Source organism: Taudactylus pleione, unplaced genomic scaffold (genome assembly GCF_031769625.1).
Source record: "Taudactylus pleione unplaced genomic scaffold, aTauple2 ptg001928l, whole genome shotgun sequence".
NCBI lineage: Eukaryota > Metazoa > Chordata > Amphibia > Anura > Myobatrachidae > Taudactylus > Taudactylus pleione.
The window spans coordinates 1,295,586-1,317,934 of NW_028286325.1; the positions used below are offsets into that span (position 1 = coordinate 1,295,586).

Genomic DNA, 22,349 nt, shown 5'->3' on the forward strand with positions numbered 1-22,349 from the left:
CTTCAAGGGTGACACCCGGTGCGTGCCGCACCCCCCTAGTGACGCCACTGCCCCCGTCACCACCCCCAAATGCTATTTCTGTCAAACACTCTGCAATTGCTCTGCATGATCTCTGCGATCGCAGTGAAGTATTCCCGCACTGCGATGCATGCGCAGTACGCAAAAATCGTCAGTCTGTGTACGTGATTGCATTAGCCTAGCCTTCCACATCCCCTGCCTACTGTACCCTAGCCATCCACATCCCCTGCCTACTGTACCCTAGCCTTCCACATCCCCTGCCTACTGTACCCTAGCCATCCACATCCCCTGCCTACTGTAGCCTAGCCTTCCATATCCCCTGCCTACTGTAGCCTAGCCTTCCATATCCCCTGCCTACTGTAGCCTAGCCTTCCACATCCCCTGCCTACTGTAGCCTAGCCTTCCACATCCCCTGCCTACTGTAGCCTAGCCTTCCACATCCCCTGCCTACTGTAGCCTTCCATATCCCCTGCCTACTGTAGCCTTCCACATCCCCTGCCTACTGTAGCCTAGCCTTCCACATCCCCTGCCTACTGTAGCCTAGCCTTCCATATCCCCTGCCTACTGTAGCCTAGCCTTCCACATCCCCTGCCTACTGTAGCCTAGCCTTCCACATCCCCTGCCTACTGTAGCCTAGCCTTCCACATCCCCTGCCTACTGTAGCCTAGCCTTCCACATCCCCTGCCTACTGTAGCCTAGCCTTCCACATCCCCTGCCTACTGTAGCCTAGCCTTCCACATCCTCTGCCTACTGTAGCCTAGCCTTCCACATCCCCTGCCTACTGTAGCCTAGCCTTCCACATCCCCTGCCTACTGTAGCCTAGCCTTCCACATCCCCTGCCTACTGTAGCCTAGCCTTCCACATCCCCTGCCTACTGTAGCCTAGCCTTCCACATCCCCTGCCTACTGTAGCCTAGCCTTCCACATCCCCTGCCTACTGTAGCCTAGCCTTCCACATCCCCTGCCTACTGTAGCCTAGCCTTCCACATCCCCTGCCTACTGTAGCCTAGCCTTCCACATCCCCTGCCTACTGTAGCCTAGCCTTCCACATCCCCTGCCTACTGTAGCCTAGCCTTCCACATCCCCTGCCTACTGTAGCCTAGCCTTCCACATCCCCTGCCTACTGTAGCCTAGCCTTCCACATCCCCTGCCTACTGTAGCCTAGCCTTCCACATCCCCTGCCTACTGTAGCCTAGCCTTCCACATCCCCTGCCTACTGTAGCCTAGCCTTCCACATCCCCTGCCTACTGTAGCCTAGCCTTCCACATCCCCTGCCTACTGTAGCCTAGCCTTCCACATCCCCTGCCTACTGTAGCCTAGCCTTCCACATCCCCTGCCTACTGTAGCCTAGCCTTCCACATCCCCTGCCTACTGTAGCCTAGCCTTCCACGTCCCCTGCCTACTGTAGCCTAGCCTTCCACGTCCCCTGCCTACTGTAGCCTAGCCTTCCACGTCCCCTGCCTACTGTAGCCTAGCCTTCCACGTCCCCTGCCTACTGTAGCCTAGCCTTCCACATCCCCTGCCTACTGTAGCCTAGCCTTCCACATCCCCTGCCTACTGTAGCCTAGCCTTCCACGTCCCCTGCCTACTGTAGCCTAGCCTTCCACGTCCCCTGCCTACTGTAGCCTAGCCTTCCATATCCCCTGCCTACTGTAGCCTAGCCTTCCACATCATCGTCCCTGTTAATATGCAGCCCGTACCTGCGAGATTTTCTGCCCATTTCTCTAGAAAAAAGCCCCCTACATACAGCTATTGTCCTCCCGGAGTGTCTACTTTCTGTCACCTGTAGCACAGAAGATTGGGAAGTCCTTTGCTGTACAGCCTTGTACCCTGTGTGACTCTCCCATCCATCTGTAACCATGGTATTAGCCATGACTGCATTGGTTGCTGCCTTTGTATGATCAGAACTGCGGCTGCATATCTTTCACATTACGTTATATCTGTCAGCCCGTGGCCTTGCTGGCCAGTTCCAGTTCTGCACCAGACCACTGTACGTCATCTTCACTGCCACGGTTATATTACTGTATCCTTATTATGTCACTGCTGGGATCTTCCTGTCATTACATAGTTCTAGCCGCAGTGCCCACACATACTGAGGACATGTGCTGTAATAGTCCACCTGGTGTCATTCCTGCTGACACATACTATATCACTACAGAAATAACCAACAGCTGCTTTTGTCTCTAATGTCTATGACGTGACGTGTGTTAGTTCGGGCGCTGTGAGAGCGTTGTGCTTTGTGTTACACGGGAACATGTGTAAGCCATGACATCATATCATATTTTCCCTTACATTGAGGGTCTGCTGATTACTTGTTTTGTTGGGTGATTCTTCCTGATGCCAGGATGGGTGGGCACAGGAGGCAGACGTGTGTAGACTGTTGTGTGTTGCTGCTGGCATGCCCTGTGAATGGTCATACATGTCTGTCTGGCCTGTTGGGTGATTCTTCCTGATGCCAGGATGGGTGGGCACAGGAGGCAGACGTGTGTAGACTGTTGTGTGTTGCTGCTGGCATGCCCTGTGAATGGTCATACATGTCTGTCTGGCCTGTTGGGTGATTCTTCCTGATGCCAGGATGGGTGGGCACAGGAGGCAGACGTGTGTAGACTGTTGTGTGTTGCTGCTGGCATGCCCTGTGAATGGTCATACATGTCTGTCTGGCCTGTTGGGTGATTCTTCCTGATGCCTGGATGGGTGGGCACAGGAGGCAGACGTGTGTAGACTGTTGTGTGTTGCTGCTGGCATGCCCTGTGAATGGTCATACATGTCTGTCTGGCCTGTTGGGTGATTCTTCCTGATGCCAGGATGGGTGGGCACAGGAGGCAGACGTGTGTAGACTGTTGTGTGTTGCTGCTGGCATGCCCTGTGTATGGTCATACATGTCTGTCTGGCCTGTTGGGTGATTCTTCCTGATGCCAGGATGGGTGGGCACAGGAGGCAGACGTGTGTAGAGTAGACTGTTGTGTGTTGCTGCTGGCATGCCCTGTGAATGGTCATACATGTCTGTCTGGCCTGTTGGGTGATTCTTCCTGATGCCAGGATGGGTGGGCACAGGAGGCAGACGTGTGTAGACTGTTGTGTGTTGCTGCTGGCATGCCCTGTGAATGGTCATACATGTCTGTCTGGCCTGTTGGGTGATTCTTCCTGATGCCAGGATCGGTGGGCACAGGAGGCAGACGTGTGTAGACTGTTGTGTGTTGCTGCTGGCATGCCCTGTGAATGGTCATACATGTCTGTCTGGCCTGTTGGGTGATTCTTCCTGATGCCAGGATGGGTGGGCACAGGAGGCAGACGTGTGTAGAGTAGACTGTTGTGTGTTGCTGCTGGCATGCCCTGTGAATGGTCATACATGTCTGTCTGGCCTGTTGGGTGATTCTTCCTGATGCCTGGATGGGTGGGCACAGGAGGCAGACGTGTGTAGAGTAGACTGTTGTGTGTTGCTGCTGGCATGCCCTGTGAATGGTCATACATGTCTGTCTGGCCTGTTGGGTGATTCTTCCTGATGCCAGGATGGGTGGGCACAGGAGGCAGACGTGTGTAGACTGTTGTGTGTTGCTGCTGGCATGCCCTGTGAATGGTCATACATGTCTGTCTGGCCTGTTGGGTGATTCTTCCTGATGCCAGGATCGGTGGGCACAGGAGGCAGACGTGTGTAGACTGTTGTGTGTTGCTGCTGGCATGCCCTGTGAATGGTCATACATGTCTGTCTGGCCTGTTGGGTGATTCTTCCTGATGCCAGGATGGGTGGGCACAGGAGGCAGACGTGTGTAGAGTAGACTGTTGTGTGTTGCTGCTGGCATGCCCTGTGAATGGTCATACATGTCTGTCTGGCCTGTTGGGTGATTCTTCCTGATGCCAGGATGGGTGGGCACAGGAGGCAGACGTGTGTAGACTGTTGTGTGTTGCTGCTGGCATGCCCTGTGAATGGTCATACATGTCTGTCTGGCCTGTTGGGTGATTCTTCCTGATGCCTGGATGGGTGGGCACAGGAGGCAGACGTGTGTAGAGTAGACTGTTGTGTGTTGCTGCTGGCATGCCCTGTGAATGGTCATACATGTCTGTCTGGCCTGTTGGGTGATTCTTCCTGATGCCAGGATGGGTGGGCACAGGAGGCAGACGTGTGTAGACTGTTGTGTGTTGCTGCTGGCATGCCCTGTGAATGGTCATACATGTCTGTCTGGCCTGTTGGGTGACCTCACATGAGCAGCAAGCAGAGAGGGAAGATGCCCGGGGAGGACTGCCTGCCTCAGATCAGCGCTTGCAGCAGGGAAGGAATGCCTGGCCCTGCCCTCTGTTTTGGCTTTGCTCCCAGTCCCAGCTCATTTTTCCTCAGGAGATTTGGAAATGATTTGCAGTATAACCATTAAGATTAATTATGATCTTGAAATACCAGTGTAGACTGGGGCACATTAAATATGTGGCTCAATTTATATTTTTATTGATAGGTGACACAATTATTATTTTGCATTTTAATGGACTTTGAGTGTAATATTTAGTTCTGGAAATTTGCGAAGTGCCAGTTTGGAGATAGGTGAGAGGGGGGAGATAGGTGAGAGGGGGGAGATAGGTGAGAGGGGGGAGATAGGTGAGAGGGGGGAGATAGGTGAGAGGGGGGAGGATTTGTAGTAGCGGAAAATCTAAGTATGTTCTACACATTTTATCTTCCAGCCGTGTAATCGTCAGCGCAGTGGAAGACACTTTGGCGTACAGTTTTTTTTTTTTTTTTTTCACTTCCACTCACTGTTCCGGCGAGGTTAGATTTATATTTTCATGGAACCGGTGTGAACACACAATGGGTACATTTGTGACCAGCTGCATGTATGTATTTATCTATACTGTAATGGTTGTGTCTGTATGTTTGGAGAAATGTTCTCCTTGGGACTGTGTATGAACTATGGAGACAAAAAATTATTTCTGAATTTTTGTTAATTCGTTCCGGCATAACGCAAAAACTACAGGATGGTGTAATGGTTAACGTTACTGCCTCACAGCACTGAGGTTGTGGGTTCGATTCCCACCACAGCCCTAACTGTGTGGAGTTTGTATGTTCTCCCTGTGCGTGCGTGGGTTTCCTCCGGGTACTCCGGTTTCCTCCCACACTCCAAAAATATACTGGTAGGTTAATTGGCTCCAAACATAAATTAACCCTAGTGTGTATGTGTGTGTGTGCATGTGTTAGGGAATATAGATTGTAAGCTCCACTGGGGCAGGGACTGATGTGAATGACCAAATATTCTCTGTAAAGCGCTGCGGAATATGTGTGTGCTGTATAAATAACTGGTAATAAATAAAATAATACAGGATGAATTTCGATTGCTTTTTCAATATTGTATAGCTTGGTCACCTAGAAAGAAACTGAGCTATGTATTATCTCACTGTGACATCAGGGAGAGGAGCTATAAAGGAAAAGCACAGAGCGTGCAGCGTGCAGGCTCCTCAGGCCACATGTTACTAGTTGTAGTGTGTATAAATATATTTTTGGTGGGAAGACATTTGCAGTAGAGGCCTGGCAGAGCATCACCAGGGATGAAACCCAGCGTCTGGTGATGTCTATGCGTTCCAGACTTCAGGCTGTAATTGCCTGCAAAGGATTTGCAACAAAGTATTAAAAAGTGAAAGTTAGATTTAGGATTGTTTAGTTTGTCCCATTACTTTTGGCCCCTTAAAAAGTGGGAGGCACATATAGAAACCGTTGTAATTCCTACACCGTTCACCTGATTTAGATGTAATTACCCTCAAATTAAATCTGAAAGTCTGCAGGTAAATCACATCTTGTTTGTTTCATTTCAAAGCCATTGTGGTGGTGAATAGAGGCCAAAATATGAAAATTCTGTCAATGTCCCAATATTTATGCACCTGACTGTATATATCACTATCAGAGAGTGCCGGATCGTGGATGTTTATGTATACTCTATAATATATATTTTCAAGATCTATATTGCAGGAAAATCCAACTATAAAGCACTGATCAGGCAGCTTATCTCGACTCATGAAGTTGCAGTATACTGTACATGTCAAATCCAATAGATGGCTCACCAAGACAAATACAACATATCATAGAGTCGCTGCTCATTTTACTTGGAATCTTTCAGTGTTACTGTAGGTTAAGTGGCTTGCTCACGAGTTAGTAGCCCCAAAGTTCTTTTTATATTAATTCCTGAAGAAAAAGTGCATTTTGTGATCAATGTCTACAATATAAAATATACATCACAAAATTAGATGCCACTACTGTCTTAGTAAAATTAGTTTAGCTGAGCAATAACAGACACATGAGTGAAGCTGAGGGCAAACGCTAGTATAAAATGTATGTATGTATGTATATATATATATATATCTCACACACACACTACTGTGCAAAAGTTTTATGTTGCATATATAGATTATAGACAAATTTCTTTTATCATGCGCTTAGTAATGGCGGTTTCTAGTGTTCTTCTGTGCCACGATCTGTCAATGAGAATTAGAATAATGTACTTGTTATTTTATTGACCATGAAATATTTGTTCTCTTTACACAGAAGAACCCCGACTACCTGCGGCTCTGGCTGGATAGTTTTGTTTCCAGTTATGAACAATTCCTTGATGTTGATTTTGAGGAGATGCCAACCAGGTACTGAGCGTGGCGATAAGTAATTATATGCCTTACACACTTAGGTACTGAGCGTGGTGATAAGTAATTGTATGCCTTACACACCCTGGTACTGAGCGTGGCGATAAGTAATTGTATGCCTTACACACTTAGGTACTGAGCGAGGCGATAAGTAATTGTATGCCTTACACACTTAGGTACTGAGCGTGGCGATAAGTAATTGTATGCCTTACACACCAGGCACTGAGCGTGGTAATAAGTAATTGTATGCCTTACACACCCAGGTACTGAGCACGGTAATAAGTAATTGTATGCCTTACACACCCAGGTACTGAGCGCGGTAATAAGTAATTATATGCCTTACACACCCAGGTACTGAGCGTGGCGATAAGTAATTGTATGCCTTACACACCCAGGTACTGAGCGTGGCGATAAGTAATTATATACCTTACACACCCAGGTACTGAGCACGGTAATAAGTAATTGTATGCCTTACACACCCAGGTACTGAGCGAGGCGATAAGTAATTGTATACATTACACACCCAGGTACTGAGCGAGGCGATAAGTAATTGTATGCCTTACACACCCAGGTACTGAGCGAGGCGATAAGTAATTGTACGCCTTACACACCCAGGTACTGAGCGGGGTAATAAGTAATTGTATGCCTTACACACCCAGGTACTGAGCGCAGTAATAAGTAATTATATGCCTTACACACCCAGGTACTGAGCACGGTAATAAGTAATTGTATGCCTTACACACCCAGGTACTGAGCGAGGCGATAAGTAATTGTATACATTACACACCCAGGTACTGAGCGAGGCGATAAGTAATTGTATGCCTTACACACCCAGGTACTGAGCACGGTAATAAGTAATTGTACGCCTTACACACCCAGGTACTGAGCGCAGTAATAAGTAATTGTATGCCTTACACACCCAGGTACTGAGCGCAGTAATAAGTAATTGTACGCCTTGCACACCCAGGTACTGAGCGCAGTAATAAGTAATTGTACGCCTTGCACACCCAGGTACTGAGCGCAGTAATAAGTAATTGTACGCCTTACACACCCAGGTACTGAGCGCAGTAATAAGTAATTGTACGCCTTACACACCCAGGTACTGAGCGCAGTAATAAGTAATTGTACGCCTTACACACCCAGGTACTGAGCGAGGCGATAAGTAATTGTATACATTACACACCCAGGTACTGAGCGAGGCGATAAGTAATTGTACGCCTTACACTGGAGGAGGTTGTTGCCATGCTGGGAGGGGGCTGATGGACTTTATACACACACAGGACCCGGGACCAGGAGGATCTCTGTAGTGTAGGGGCATGGACTCCCTGACCCCCGTCATGACCATAGGTTTGGTGTATTTGTGAGCAGACAGATAGATGGGTTTGTAGGACAGTAGGAATAAGTGTAACAGATATACACTGCCCAGCCCTGACCCTCGTTTACTCTGTGCAATCTGAAAGTGCGGCTTTGATTTTACAATAATGGGAAAACATGAATTATATTATTAGTGGTAAATATGTTTCATGTACAGGGCATTAGCCTTTGCTGAATCTACTGACCATTCAGCAGTGTGTTATAGTATATATGAGTATGATAACACAAATAGAGAATATATAGCCTTTGCGCTTCAAAATAGGATACAAGTACAAAATAATAAACAATGAAAAAATATATATGTAAAAATTAATGGGTATTAAATAGTAAATAATAATGAATAATAATAATGAAAATACTCCTAATTTAAGTTTGATACTACCCTTTAGCTGCAGTAATTGATGGACGCCACCCAATTTCAAACAGAAAAATGAAGATTTTTACTGCGCTTAATGACTACCCAGTTCCAATAATAGTCAACTAAACATCAAAAATTAGTAAAGAATTAACAGAAAATAACAATAGGTTTAAAAAACAAATATTTTAATAGATCATGTATATCGTAATGGTTGTATAAAAATGCAACACAATATTACTTTGAGCAATAGAGAAATTGCTCATTCAAGCACATATTAGCTCATAAAATAATCAATTCAATATAGAACAGCCGCGTCCGGCTGATAAAAAACAAAGATAAAACAATAATAATATAAAAAGTATCAGTGTGATTTTCCTCAATGAAGCTTCATTGCTATAGCAGCCAAAAAATCAACTCACAAGTCCAAACTGCTCAGAACGTTGTTACATCGATTTGTATCCAATGTTAAAGTGAGGTTTAAAGCATGTAGCAAATTTTCTTATACGGTGATGAGACTTTTGGTTATCATGTGTATTTCTTTAGCAGCTCCTATCTCAAAGTTCCACCACATGTATATGTGTATATCTCTGTGTTTATTGATAATCCACAGTCTTTTGTAGCAATAATTTGCCTCAATGAGAATATATTAAAGTATGTCTGGCAGTGTATAGAAATAAACAGTGACTATTTCCCATTCAGCACAAGATAAAGCCGTCCATACAACTCACTTATAGTGGTTGGTTCTTTTATCTATAGGCATAGTCTTACAGGTATAGGAGGCAGTAATGATAAAGGACTCAGTAATGTAATCTCCCACCTTAAGCACGATCTCCAATGGGGGCTGCAGCGGCTATTGCACCTGGACGTCCCGTCTGTTAGAGGTGCGGGAGCTGAAGTCCCTCTCAGCCAAGCCTCCAAAGTTAGCAGCCACGGGTGTGCACCGTGGCGATCGCGACCTCCCGCCTGAGGGTATACTCTCCAATCGGGGTTGCAGCTGCCACTACACCTGGACGTCTTGTCTCGTCCCACGGGGATGGGGAAACTGAAGTGTCTCAGCTCGGTTTCCAGAGTCAGCGGCTACGCTGTAAGCTGATAAACTGGGTGGCCACACAAATGCGTGCTGCGGCGGTCCCAATCAGTGCAACGGTGAGCGGAGCTGCTGGTGATTCACCGGAGCAATGAGCGTGAATTGTGGTGAGTAAGATAGCAGTCCCTAACGCGTTTCTTCCATTAGGATTTCTTCAGAGGGGTGTGGTAATAGGATGGGATTGTCTTCCTCTTTTTATACACACAGAGATCTTTAGAGAAGTGGTTTGTTCACATGTGTAAGTAATTAAAAAACTAATCAAGGTGCAAAAAATAAGCAGTGATGTAATTCTTATTTAGAGGATATAAAAACACATAATCCAATTCACTCTTTCTATAATAAATGATGGTATTTGATGTATTCTATAATCTATACTACATACTATAATTAATTTAATATATATTTGTACATTATTCTTAATTTTTAATTCTAACACCTTTTTGTAATTTACGCCATAAGGTACTAAATTAATGTTAGTGACTAGCAAGAACAAAAACAAGGATCGATGAATATTCTAATATAACCAGTAAGAAAATACGCATATAAACATATACACATATAATTGACTCAACATTTGAAAATAAATTATCTATAATAGATTACATACTCTATAATATTTTTATTGAATCTAAAAAAATCATTACTGACCAGATTTTAATTTTGATGTCGTCTTAATTCCAGAACATCTTAATTCTGGAAGTATCTTGATTTTAGAGCTGTCTAACCTTAGGAAAGGCTTATTTGAATATAAAAAGAGGCTTATTATAACAATACTTAATCTTATATTATATATATATTGTGTTGTATCAAATCAGGCTGTTTCTTCAGTATTCATTGATGGTACATGTTGTTTGAAGGATAGATCAAAAATCATACCAACAATGGAATCCACTAGGTACCCAACCATATATGAAAAAAAAGGGGAGGGGGAAACTTATTTCATATATCACTATATTGCATGTATCAGACTAACAAAGGTAAGGCAACTATAAATGCATATATTAGAAATAGTCTCATAAGTATATCTCTCTAGCGCTAGGGACGTAGCGTCGCCAGGAGAAATGCTATGAGACAAAACATAGACTCATCAACCTTCCACCGTGTATCAGTTAGATAGCTGGAGCACAGTGGGCGTAGTGAAAGTAGTAGCAGAATGAAGTGATGAAGTGGAAGGGTGACTAATGAAGAAAACTAGGATCATATATATTAAAGGAGTAAGAGAATTATTATACAAATCGTGTGTGAGCTGTTATAACACTAGATTTAAATCTAAAGTCTCATTGAGACCATCAGGGAACAAACAATTGAATTCATGTATCCAGAATACTTCTCCTTTACATAGCTTCTTATACCGATCTCCTCCTCTTCTAGTCAATGTAACATGCTCAATGCCTGTTATTGTCAAACTTTCTGGGTTCCCATTATACCACTGGGAGAAATGTCGGGATACACTATGCGTCATGATTTTATTGTTAATGTTTCTTTTATGTTCCCCAAATCTGATTTTAACTTTTCTCGTAGTCCTACCAATATATGCTAAATTGCAACCACAACGCAATAAATAAATAACATATTGTGTGTTACAATTAATAAACTCCTTAAGTGTATATACTTTGTTGGAAAAGCACAAATCTACTTCTTTTGTTTTATTCATAGTATATGGACACATGATACAGCGTGTAGTGGGTTTTAGGAAGCTAGGGGCTAATAAGCTTTTTAGATTTTGATTCTTTTTAAAAATCACTAATGGTTCTTCGGCAATAATATCCTTTAGAATGGGATCTCTTTTCAATAATACATAGTTCTTCTTAATTAAATTATTTATCAGATAAGCTGATTTGTTATATCTACATATGTAAGGTATATTTTGTGGCCCTTCATCATTATCTGATAAATATTTAGTAGATTTATTTGTATTTATTCTCGATGTTGATCTTAGTAGATCCTTTCTATGGATTTGCCTAACTTCTAACAAAGCTTTTTCAAGTAAATCAGCAGGATACCCTCTTTCTGAGACATTTTTAATCATTTCTCGGGATTGTTCCAAAAATGTAGTCTCTGAGCTGCAGTTACGGTTGAGTCTTATAAGTTGTCCCTTTGGTATATTATTTCTCCATGGTTTGTAGTGCGCGCTTTTATAATGGAGAAAAGTGTTTGGTATCAACTTTTTTACGATAGGTTGATGAGACTTTCTCATTACCATTAATCTGCAAGTTCAAATCCAGAAAGGAAATGGAGGTGCTGTGAGACTGGTGTGTACATTTTAAATGATACAAATTATTATTTAGTGAATCAACAAAACAAAGTGTTTGTGTTTCATTGCCATCCCAAATAATAAATAAATCATCAATATAGCGGCCATAGAAGACGAGGTTCGCGCCAAAGTCACCGCCCCAAATGAGTGACTCTTTGTGTAATGGCAGCTGGTGTAAACAAGCTCTCACACCTTGTTATATATGAGAAATGACAGCGTTATTATAACACACACGTCCTATAACTGTACCTAGCATACAGATGCCCAGGTGGCCAGGTGTTGGCTCTGTGTGTTGGCCATTGAATACTAGTAGCTCATCTCCCTTTCTGCTATATGTGAGGAATGACAGCGTTATTATAGCACACACACGTCCTATAACTGTACCTAGCGCACAGATGCCCAGGTGGCCGGGTGTTGGCTCTGTGTGTTGGCCAGGTGTTGGCTCTGGGTGTTGGCCAGGTGTTGGCTCTGGGTGTTGGCCAGTGAATACTAGTAGCTCATCTCCCTTTCTGCTATATATGAGGAATGACAGCGTTATTATAACACACACACGTCCTATAACTGTACCTAGCGCACAGATGCCCAGGTGTTGGCTCTGTGTGTTGGCCAGGTGTTGGCTCTGGGTGTTGGCCAGAGAATACTAGTAGCTCATCTCCCTTTCTGCTATATATGAGGAATGACGGCGTTATTATATCACACACACGTCCTATAACTGTACCTAGCGCACAGATGCCCAGGTGGCCGGGTGTTGGCTCTGTGTGTTGGCCAGGTGTTGGCTCTGGGTGTTGGCCAGTGAATACCAGTAGCTCATCTCCCTTTCTGCTATATATGAGGAATGACAGCGTTATTATATCACACACACGTCCTATAACTGTACCTAGCGCACAGATGCCCAGGTGTTGGCTAGGTGTTGGCTGTGGGTGTTGGCTGTGGGTGTTGGCCAGGTGTTGGCTCTGGGTGTTGGCCATTGAATACTAGTAGCTCATCTCCCTTTCTGCTGTATTAATCTGTTTTTCCTTCTCGTGAAGGATTGATGATGAGCCCCCAGCGCTGTCACTGCTCCCCGACCACATCCTGCGAGTGCTCCGGCTCCAGCTGCTGCATTGCGTGGAGAAGACGGCTGACGGGCTGGAGGAGGCGCAGCAGGCGCTATCACTTCTGCTTGTCAAGTTCTTCATAATAATTTGCAGGTGCGTAACTTCTCCTTCTCCCCAGCCTGGGTCAGCGACACATGTCCTTATTGCTGCAACATAGTTATTAAGTTATCCGCCGAGGAAGTGAATTTATGGGTGTTGAATATGCCCCGTAGAACACTTACTGTAGTCTTTCATTATGCCAGGTGTACCTGGAATATAAGGGATCAGTGTGACACCTGGCAAAGGACAAAATTCCCAAATGTTAGACTCTGTGTCTTACACATAAACCATCACCTGCCACTAACGCAGCCTGCTCACACTCACTTACAGCCAGCATGGGTGACTCAGGTCTGCACTGCTCACACTCACTTACAGCCAGCACGGGTGACTCAGGACTGCACTGCTCACACTTACTTACAGCCAGCACGGGTGACTCAGGACTGCACTGCTCACACTTACTTACAGCCAGCACGGGTGACTCAGGACTGCACTGCTCACACTTACTTACAGCCAGCACGGGTGACTCAGGACTGCACTGATCACACTTACTTACAGCCAGCACTGGTGACTCAGGACTGCACTGCTCACACTTGCTTACAGCCAGCACGGGTGAATTTGGACTGCACTGCTCACACTTACTTACAGCCAGCACGGGTGACTCAGGACTGCACTGCTCACACTCACTTACAGCCAGCACGGGTGACTCAGGACTGCACTGATCACACTTACTTATAGCCAACACGGGTGACTCAGGACTGCACTGCTCACACTTACTTACAGCCAGCACGGGTGACTCAGGACTGCACTGCTCACACTTACTTACAGCCAGCACGGGTGACTCAGGACTGCACTGCTCACACTTGCTTACAGCCAGCACGGGTGAATTTGGACTGCACTGCTCACACTTACTTACAGCCAGCACGGGTGACTCAGGACTGCACTGCTCACACTCACTTACAGCCAGCACGGGTGACTCAGGACTGCACTGATCACACTTACTTACAGCCAGCACGGGTGACTCAGGACTGCACTGATCACACTTACTTACAGCCAGCACGGGTGACTCAGGACTGCACTGATCACACTTACTTACAGCCAGCACTGGTGACTCAGGACTGCACTGCTCACACTTGCTTACAGCCAGCACGGGTGAATTTGGACTGCACTGCTCACACTTACTTACAGCCAGCACGGGTGACTCAGGACTGCACTGCTCACACTCCCTTACAGCCAGCACGGGTGACTCAGGACTGCACTGATCACACTTACTTATAGCCAACACGGGTGACTCAGGACTGCACTGCTCACACTTACTTACAGCCAGCACGGGTGACTCAGGACTGCACTGCTCACACTTACTTACAGCCAGCACGGGTGACTCAGGACTGCACTGCTCACACTTGCTTACAGCCAGCACGGGTGAATTTGGACTGCACTACTGACACTTACTTACAGCCAGCATGGGTGACTCAGGTCTGCACTGCTCACACTTACTTACAGCCAGCACGGGTGACTCAGGACTGCACTGCTCACACTTACTTACAGCCAGCACGGGTGACTCAGGACTGCACTGCTCACACTTACTTACAGCCAGCACTGGTGACTCAGGACTGCACTGCTCACACTTGCTTACAGCCAGCACGGGTGAATTTGGACTGCACTGCTCACACTTACTTACAGCCAGCACGGGTGACTCAGGTCTGCACTGCTCACACTTACTTACAGCCAGCACGGGTGACTCAGGACTGCACTGCTCACACTTACTTACAGCCAGCACGGGTGACTAAGGACTGCACTGATCACACTTACTTACAGCCAGCACGGGTGACTCAGGACTGCACTGATCACACTTACTTACAGCCAGCACGGGTGACTCAGGACTGCACTGCTCACACTTGCTTACAGCCAGCACGGGTGACTCAGGACTGCACTGCTCACACTTACTTACAGCCAGCACGGGTGACTCAGGTCTGCACTGCTCACACTTACTTACAGCCAGCACTGGTGACTCAGGACTGCACTGCTCACACTTACTTACAGCCAGCACAGGTGACTCACGACTGCCCTGATTACATTTGCATCTCATCTTGCTGCTGAGTGACTATTGAAGAGGGACGGCCATATTTTACCAGAACAACATTTTGATAGGAGCCTCGTGCCATATGTATGTCCTAGCTACATTCTCTCTCTGTCCCCGTACCGGACATTCCCCCGGAGGGAGCTTGCTCAGTACAAATGCTAATGGTGGTCCGCTTAGAGTTTTCTTCCTTCTCTGAAGACATTATTGGGTTCTTAGGCAACCTTGGGTGATTGCAGATATAATTTATGATCTCTCCTGGGCGCAGGGGGGGGCATCTGTAAATAAGGGGACTTTATATGACCCAAGAATAGTGCCCTATGTACCATGTACTTTAGCTGGAAAGGATAGGTCATCTTTATGGTAATTAATGCCACTCATTCTTCAGAAGTTTACTCAGCCCTGGAAAATCTGCACTCATTACTGGGCGGGCAAAGGTCTGTGTGCTCAAGCGATGAAACAGGATGTAATGGTAATTGTACAAGTGCTGTGTGCTTAGTATTACTGGGTCTTTCCATACTTCACATCTGTATACTGGTAGCATGTAAATAGTCTTTGCTGTAGGACCGCCCTACACTGAACCAAGTTATCATGTCTCTGTAATTACAGGATATGAGGCTAGTCTCTAGCACCATTGTGTTAGGTGTCCCTATATGAGGTGACTACATCCCGCTTTAACGATCTTGCCTACAGTCGTGCCAGGGGAGCCTGTAGGGTAGTACAGACCATCATGGGCCCATATTGTTACCAATGGCCCATTTAGGATTATAGTTGAAAAATCAATGTGACAATGGCAGATTTAAGTGGGCTTCTCGCTCTCCAGGGGAGGAAATGGGGAGCTACCGCAAATTCCATCAGTGTTATTATGACAGACTCTCGCAGTAACTGAGATATAATGAGAATAATAAGATATAATGATCTTCTCCCAGAAATCTGTCCAACGTGGAGGAGATTGGAAGCTGCTCGTACATTAACTATGTGATCACCATGACCACGCTCTACATCCAGCAGGTAATCTGTGCTCTCTGCGCAGTATTGCGTTATTTATAGTAGTGGTAATATAACTTGTACTCTCTGCGCAGTATTGTGTTATATGTAGTAGTGGTAATATAACCTGTGCTTTCTGCGCAGTATTGCGTTATTTATAGTACTGGTAATATAACTTGTACTCTCTGCGCAGTATTGTGTTATATATAGTACTGGTAATATAACCTGTACTCTCTGTGCAGTATTGTGTTATTTATAGTACTGGTAATATAACCTGTACTCTCTGTGCAGTATTGTGTTATTTATAGTACTGGTAATATAACCTGTGCTCTCTGCGCAGTATTGTGTTATTTATAGTACTGGTAATATAACCTGTACTCTCTGTGCAGTATTGCGTTATATATAGTAGTGGTAATATAACCTGTACTCTCTGTGCAGTATTGTGTTATTTATAGTAGTGGTAATATAACCTGTGCTTTCTGCGCAGTATTGCGTTATATATAGTAGTGGTAATATAACCTGTACTCTCTGTGCAGTATTGCGTTATATATAGTAGTGGTAATATAACCTGTACTTTCTGTGCAGTATTGTGTTATATATAGTACTGGTAATATAACCTGTACTCTCTGTGCAGTATTGCGTTATATATAGTAGTGGTAATATAACCTGTACTCTCTGTGCAGTATTGTGTTATTTATAGTAGTGGTAATATAACCTGTGCTTTCTGCGCAGTATTGCGTTATATATAGTAGTGGTAATATAACCTGTACTCTCTGTGCAGTATTGCGTTATATATAGTAGTGGTAATATAACCTGTACTCTCTGCGCAGTATTGCGTTATATATAGTAGTGGTAATATAACCTGTACTCTCTGCGCAGTATTGCGTTATATATAGTAGTGGTAATATAACCTGTGCTTTCTGCGCGGTATTGTGTTATTTATAGTAGTTGTAGGGCTATAACTTGCACTTTCTGCATAGTATTGCGTTATTTATAGTAGTGGAAGGGCGGCTATAACCTGTACTTTCTGCGCAGTATTGCGTTATTTATAGTAGTGTTAGGGCTATAACTTGTACTTTCTGCGCAGTATTGCATTATTTATAGTAGTGTTAGGGCTATAACTTGTACTTTCTGTGTAGTATTTCGTTATTTATAGTAGTGTTAGGGCTATAACCTCTGCTTTCTGTGCAGTATTGCGTTATTTATAGAAGTGGTAATATAACCTGTACTTTCTGTGCAGTATTGCGTTATTTATAGTAGTGTTAGGGCTATAACTTGTACTTTCTGTGCAGTATTGCATTATTTATAGTAGTGGTAATATAACCTGTGCTTTCTGTGCAGTATTGCATTATTTATGGTAGTGTTAGGGCTATAACCTGTGCTTTCTGCGCAGTATTGCATTATTTATGGTAGTGTTAGGGCTATAACCTGTGCTTTCTGTGCAGTATTGCATTATTTATAGTAGTGTTAGGGCTATAACCTGTCCTTTCTGTGCAGTATTGCATTATTTATAGTAGTGGTAATATAACCTGTCCTTTCTGCGCAGTATTGCATTATTTATAGTAGTGGTAGGACTATAACCTGTGCTTTCTGTGCAGTATTGCATTATTTATGGTAGTGTTAGGGCTATAACCTGTACTTTCTGCGTAGTATTTCGTTATTTATAGTAGTGTGTTAGGGCTATAACCTGAACTTTCTGTGCAGTATTGCGTTATTTATACTAGTTGTAGGGCTGTAACATGTGCTTTCTGTGCAGTATTGCGGTATTTATACTAGTTGTAGGGCTATAACCTGTGCTTTCTGTGCAGTATTGCGGTATTTATAGTAGTGGTAGGGCTATAACCTGTGCTTTCTGTGCAGTATTGCGGTATTTATAGTAGTGTTAGGGCTATAACTTGTACTTTCTGTGCAGTATTGCATTATTTATAGTAGTGTTAGGGCTATAACCTGTGCTTTCTGCGCAGTATTGCATTATTTATAGTAGTGTTAGGGCTATAACCTGTGCTTTCTGCGCAGTATTGCGGTATTTATAGTAGTGTTAGGGCTATAACCTGTGCTTTCTGTGCAGTATTGCGTTATTTATAGTAGTTGTAGGGCTGTAACATGTGCTTTCTGTGCAGTATTGCGGTATTTATAGTAGTGGTAGGGCTATAACCTGTGCTTTCTGTGCAGTATTGCGGTATGTATAGTAGTGTTAGGGCTATAACTTGTACTTTCTGTGCAGTATTGCGTTATTTATAGAAGTGGTAATATAACCTGTGCTTTCTGCGCAGTATTGCATTATTTATGGTAGTGTTAGGGCTATAACTTGTACTTTCTGCGTAGTATTTCGTTATTTATAGTAGTGTGTTAGGGCTATAACCTGAACTTTCTGTGCAGTATTGCATTATTTATAGTAGTGTTAGGGCTATAACTTGTACTTTCTGCGCAGTATTGCATTATTTATAGTAGTGTTAGGGCTATAACCTGTGCTTTCTGCGCAGTATTGCGGTATTTATAGTAGTGTTAGGGCTATAACCTGTGCTTTCTGTGCAGTATTGCGTTATTTATAGTAGTTGTAGGGCTGTAACATGTGCTTTCTGTGCAGTATTGCGGTATTTATAGTAGTGGTAGGGCTATAACCTGTGCTTTCTGTGCAGTATTGCGGTATGTATAGTAGTGTTAGGGCTATAACCTGTCCTTTCTGTGCAGTATTGCGTTATTTATAGAAGTGGTAATATAACCTGTGCTTTCTGCGCAGTATTGCATTATTTATGGTAGTGTTAGGGCTATAACTTGTACTTTCTGCGTAGTATTTCGTTATTTATAGTAGTGTGTTAGGGCTATAACCTGAACTTTCTGTGCAGTATTGCATTATTTATAGTAGTGTTAGGGCTATAACTTGTACTTTCTGCGTAGTATTTTAGTTATTTATAGTAGTGTGTTAGGGCTATAACCTGAACTTTCTGTGCAGTATTGCGTTATTTATAGTAGTTTTAGGGCTATAACCTGTGCTTTCTGTGCAGTATTGCATTATTTATAGTAGTGTCAGGGCTATAACTTGTACTTTCTGCGTAGTATTTCGTTTTTTATAGTAGTGTGTTAGGGCTATAACCTGAACTTTCTGTGCAGTATTGCATTATTTATAGTAGTGTTAGGGCTATAACCTGAACTTTCTGCGCAGTATTGCCTTATTTATAGAAGTGATAATATAACCTGTGCTTTCTGCGCAGTATTGCGTTATTTATAGTAGTTGTAGGGCTATAACCTGTGCTTTCTGCGCAGTATTGTGTTATTTATAGTAGTGGTAATATAACCTGTGCTCTCTGGGCCTGATTCAGAGCCAGACGCTCTGAACGAGCGCCCGCTCTGAATCAGGGCGTGTTTTTTTTTTTTGGTGTGTCCTCATGGACGCTCGCATAGCTGTGGGTCAAGACCATCGCGACCATCGGGCTTGCGACGAGACCCTGCGGAAGGGTCTCGGTGCCGCAAGCCAAGAAGTGATTTTGGCTATATCAGAGCCAAAATCACTCCCACTGACATCACTAGTGATGTCAGTGGGGCCGGACCCAGATGGTAGGCGTTCCCATGGGAACGCCTCCGTCTGGGCAGCCACGCCCCGGCACGCCCTCCAAAGGGGGCGTGCTGTCACTCACCATCGACCGCACGCCCCCTTTGGTGCGAGACGGCTTCCCCGTCGCTCGCCAGGTCTCGCGCATGTGCACGACGGAGCAGCCTCCCCCGTGCGCATGCGCATTGGGTAACCATCGACCCGCTTGCAAGCGTCCTGCGCTCGCGAGCGGGTCTGAATGAGACCCTCTGTGCAGCGTTGCATTATTTATAGTAGTGGTAGGGCTACAACCTGTACATTCTGCGCAGTATTGCATTATTTATTGTAGTGGTAGGGCTATAACTTGTCCTTTCTGTGCAGTATTGTGTTATTTATAGTAGTGGTAATATAACCTGTGCTTTCTGCGCAGTATTGCATTATTTATTGTAGTGGTAGGGCTACAACCTGTACATTCTGCGCAGTATTGCATTATTTATTGTAGTGGTGGGGCTATAACTTGTGCTTTCTGCACAGTATTGCGTCATTTATAGTAGTGGTAGGGCTATAACCTCTGCTTTCTGCGCAGTATTGTGTTATTTATAGTAGTGTGTTAGGGCTATAACCTCTGCTTTCTGCACAGTGTTGTGTTATTTATAGTAGTGGTAATATAACCTGTGCTTTCTGCGCAGTATTGCATTATTTATAGTAGTGGTAGGGCTACAACCTCTGCTTTCTGCGCAGTATTGCATTATTTATAGTAGTGGTAGGGCTACAACCTCTGCTTTCTGCACAGTATTGTGTTATTTATAGTAGTGGTAGGGCTACAACCTCTGCTTTCTGCACAGTGTTGTGTTATTTATAGTAGTGGTAATATAACCTGTGCTTTCTGCGCAGTATTGCATTATTTATAGTAGTGGTAATATAACCTGTACTTTCTTCGCAGTATTGCATTATTTATTGTAGTGGTGGGGCTATAACTTGTCCTTTCTGTGCAGTATTGTGTTATTTATAGTAGTGGTAATATAACCTGTGCTTTCTGCGCAGTATTGCATTATTTATTGTAGTGGTAGGGCTACAACCTGTACATTCTGCGCAGTATTGCATTATTTATTGTAGTGGTGGGGCTATAACTTGTGCTTTCTGCACAGTATTGCGTCATTTATAGTAGTGGTAGGGCTATAACCTCTGCTTTCTGCGCAGTATTGTGTTATTTATAGTAGTGTGTTAGGGCTATAACCTCTGCTTTCTGCACAGTGTTGTGTTATTTATAGTAGTGGTAATATAACCTGTGCTTTCTGCGCAGTATTGCATTATTTATAGTAGTGGTAGGGCTACAACCTCTGCTTTCTGCGCAGTATTGCATTATTTATAGTAGTGGTAGGGCTACAACCTCTGCTTTCTGCACAGTATTGTGTTATTTATAGTAGTGGTAGGGCTACAACCTCTGCTTTCTGCACAGTGTTGTGTTATTTATAGTAGTGGTAATATAACCTGTGCTTTCTGCGCAGTATTGCATTATTTATAGTAGTGGTAATATAACCTGTACTTTCTTCGCAGTATTGCATTAATTATAGTAGTGGTAGGGCTACAACCTCTGCTTTCTGCACAGTGTTGTGTTATTTATAGTAGTGGTAATATAACCTGTGCTTTCTGTGCAGTATTGCGTTATTTATAGAAGTGGTAATATAACCTGTGCTTTCTGCGCAGTATTGCATTATTTATAGTAGTGGTAATATAACCTGTACTTTCTTCGCAGTATTGCATTAATTATAGTAGTGGTAGGGCTATAACCTGTGCTTTCTGCACAGTATTGTGTTATTTATAGTAGTGGTAGGGCTACAACCTGTACATTCTGCACAGTGTTGTGTTATTTATAGTAGTGGTAATACAACCTGTACATTCTGCGCAGTATTGCATTATTTATTGTAGTGGTGGGGCTACAACCTGTACATTCTGCGCAGTATTGCATTATTTATTGTAGTGGTGGGGCTATAACTTGTGCTTTCTGTGCAGTATTGCGTCATTTATAGTAGTGTTAGGGCTATAACCTCTGCTTTCTGCGCAGTATTGTGTTATTTATAGTAGTGGTAATATAACCTGTGCTTTCTGCGCAGTATTGCATTATTTATAGTAGTGGTAGGGCTACAACCTGTACATTCTGCGCAGTATTGTGTTATTTATAGTAGTGGTAATATAACCTGCGCAGTATTGCATTATTTATAGTAGTGGTAGGGCTACAACCTCTGCTTTCTGCACAGTATTGTGTTATTTATAGTAGTGGTAGGGCTACAACCTCTGCTTTCTGCACAGTGTTGTGTTATTTATAGTAGTGGTAATATAACCTGTGCTTTCTGCGCAGTATTGCATTATTTATAGTAGTGGTAATATAACCTGTACTTTCTTCGCAGTATTGCATTAATTATAGTAGTGGTAGGGCTATAACCTGTGCTTTCTGCACAGTATTGTGTTATTTATAGTAGTGGTAGGGCTACAACCTCTGCTTTCTGCACAGTATTGTGTTATTTATAGTAGTGGTAGGGCTACAACCTCTGCTTTCTGCACAGTGTTGTGTTATTTATAGTAGTGGTAGGGCTACAACCTGTACATTCTGCACAGTGTTGTGTTATTTATAGTAGTGGTAATATAACCTGTGCTTTCTGCGCAGTATTGCATTATTTATAGTAGTGGTAATATAACCTGTACTTTCTTCGCAGTATTGCATTAATTATAGTAGTGGTAGGGCTATAACCTGTGCTTTCTGCACAGTATTGTGTTATTTATAGTAGTGGTAGGGCTACAACCTCTGCTTTCTGCACAGTATTGTGTTATTTATAGTAGTGGTAGGGCTACAACCTCTGCTTTCTGCACAGTGTTGTGTTATTTATAGTAGTGGTAGGGCTACAACCTGTACATTCTGCGCA

The 22,349-nt window shown here is 43.8% G+C and overlaps 1 protein-coding gene across 1 annotated transcript in view; it reads left to right on the forward strand.

The window, feature by feature from the left end:
* Window positions 1-22,349, forward strand: part of LOC148436175 (neurobeachin-like protein 1) — a gene marked incomplete at its 3' end in the record, with an annotated part of 147,504 nt that overhangs the window by 65,289 nt on the left and 59,866 nt on the right. The window contains exons 3-5 of the mRNA XM_088465257.1: window positions 6,535-6,626; window positions 12,728-12,889; window positions 15,842-15,923. Of these exons, the coding sequence (XP_088321383.1) occupies window positions 6,535-6,626; window positions 12,728-12,889; window positions 15,842-15,923 (336 nt within the window). The remainder of the gene's footprint in view (window positions 1-6,534; window positions 6,627-12,727; window positions 12,890-15,841; window positions 15,924-22,349) is intronic.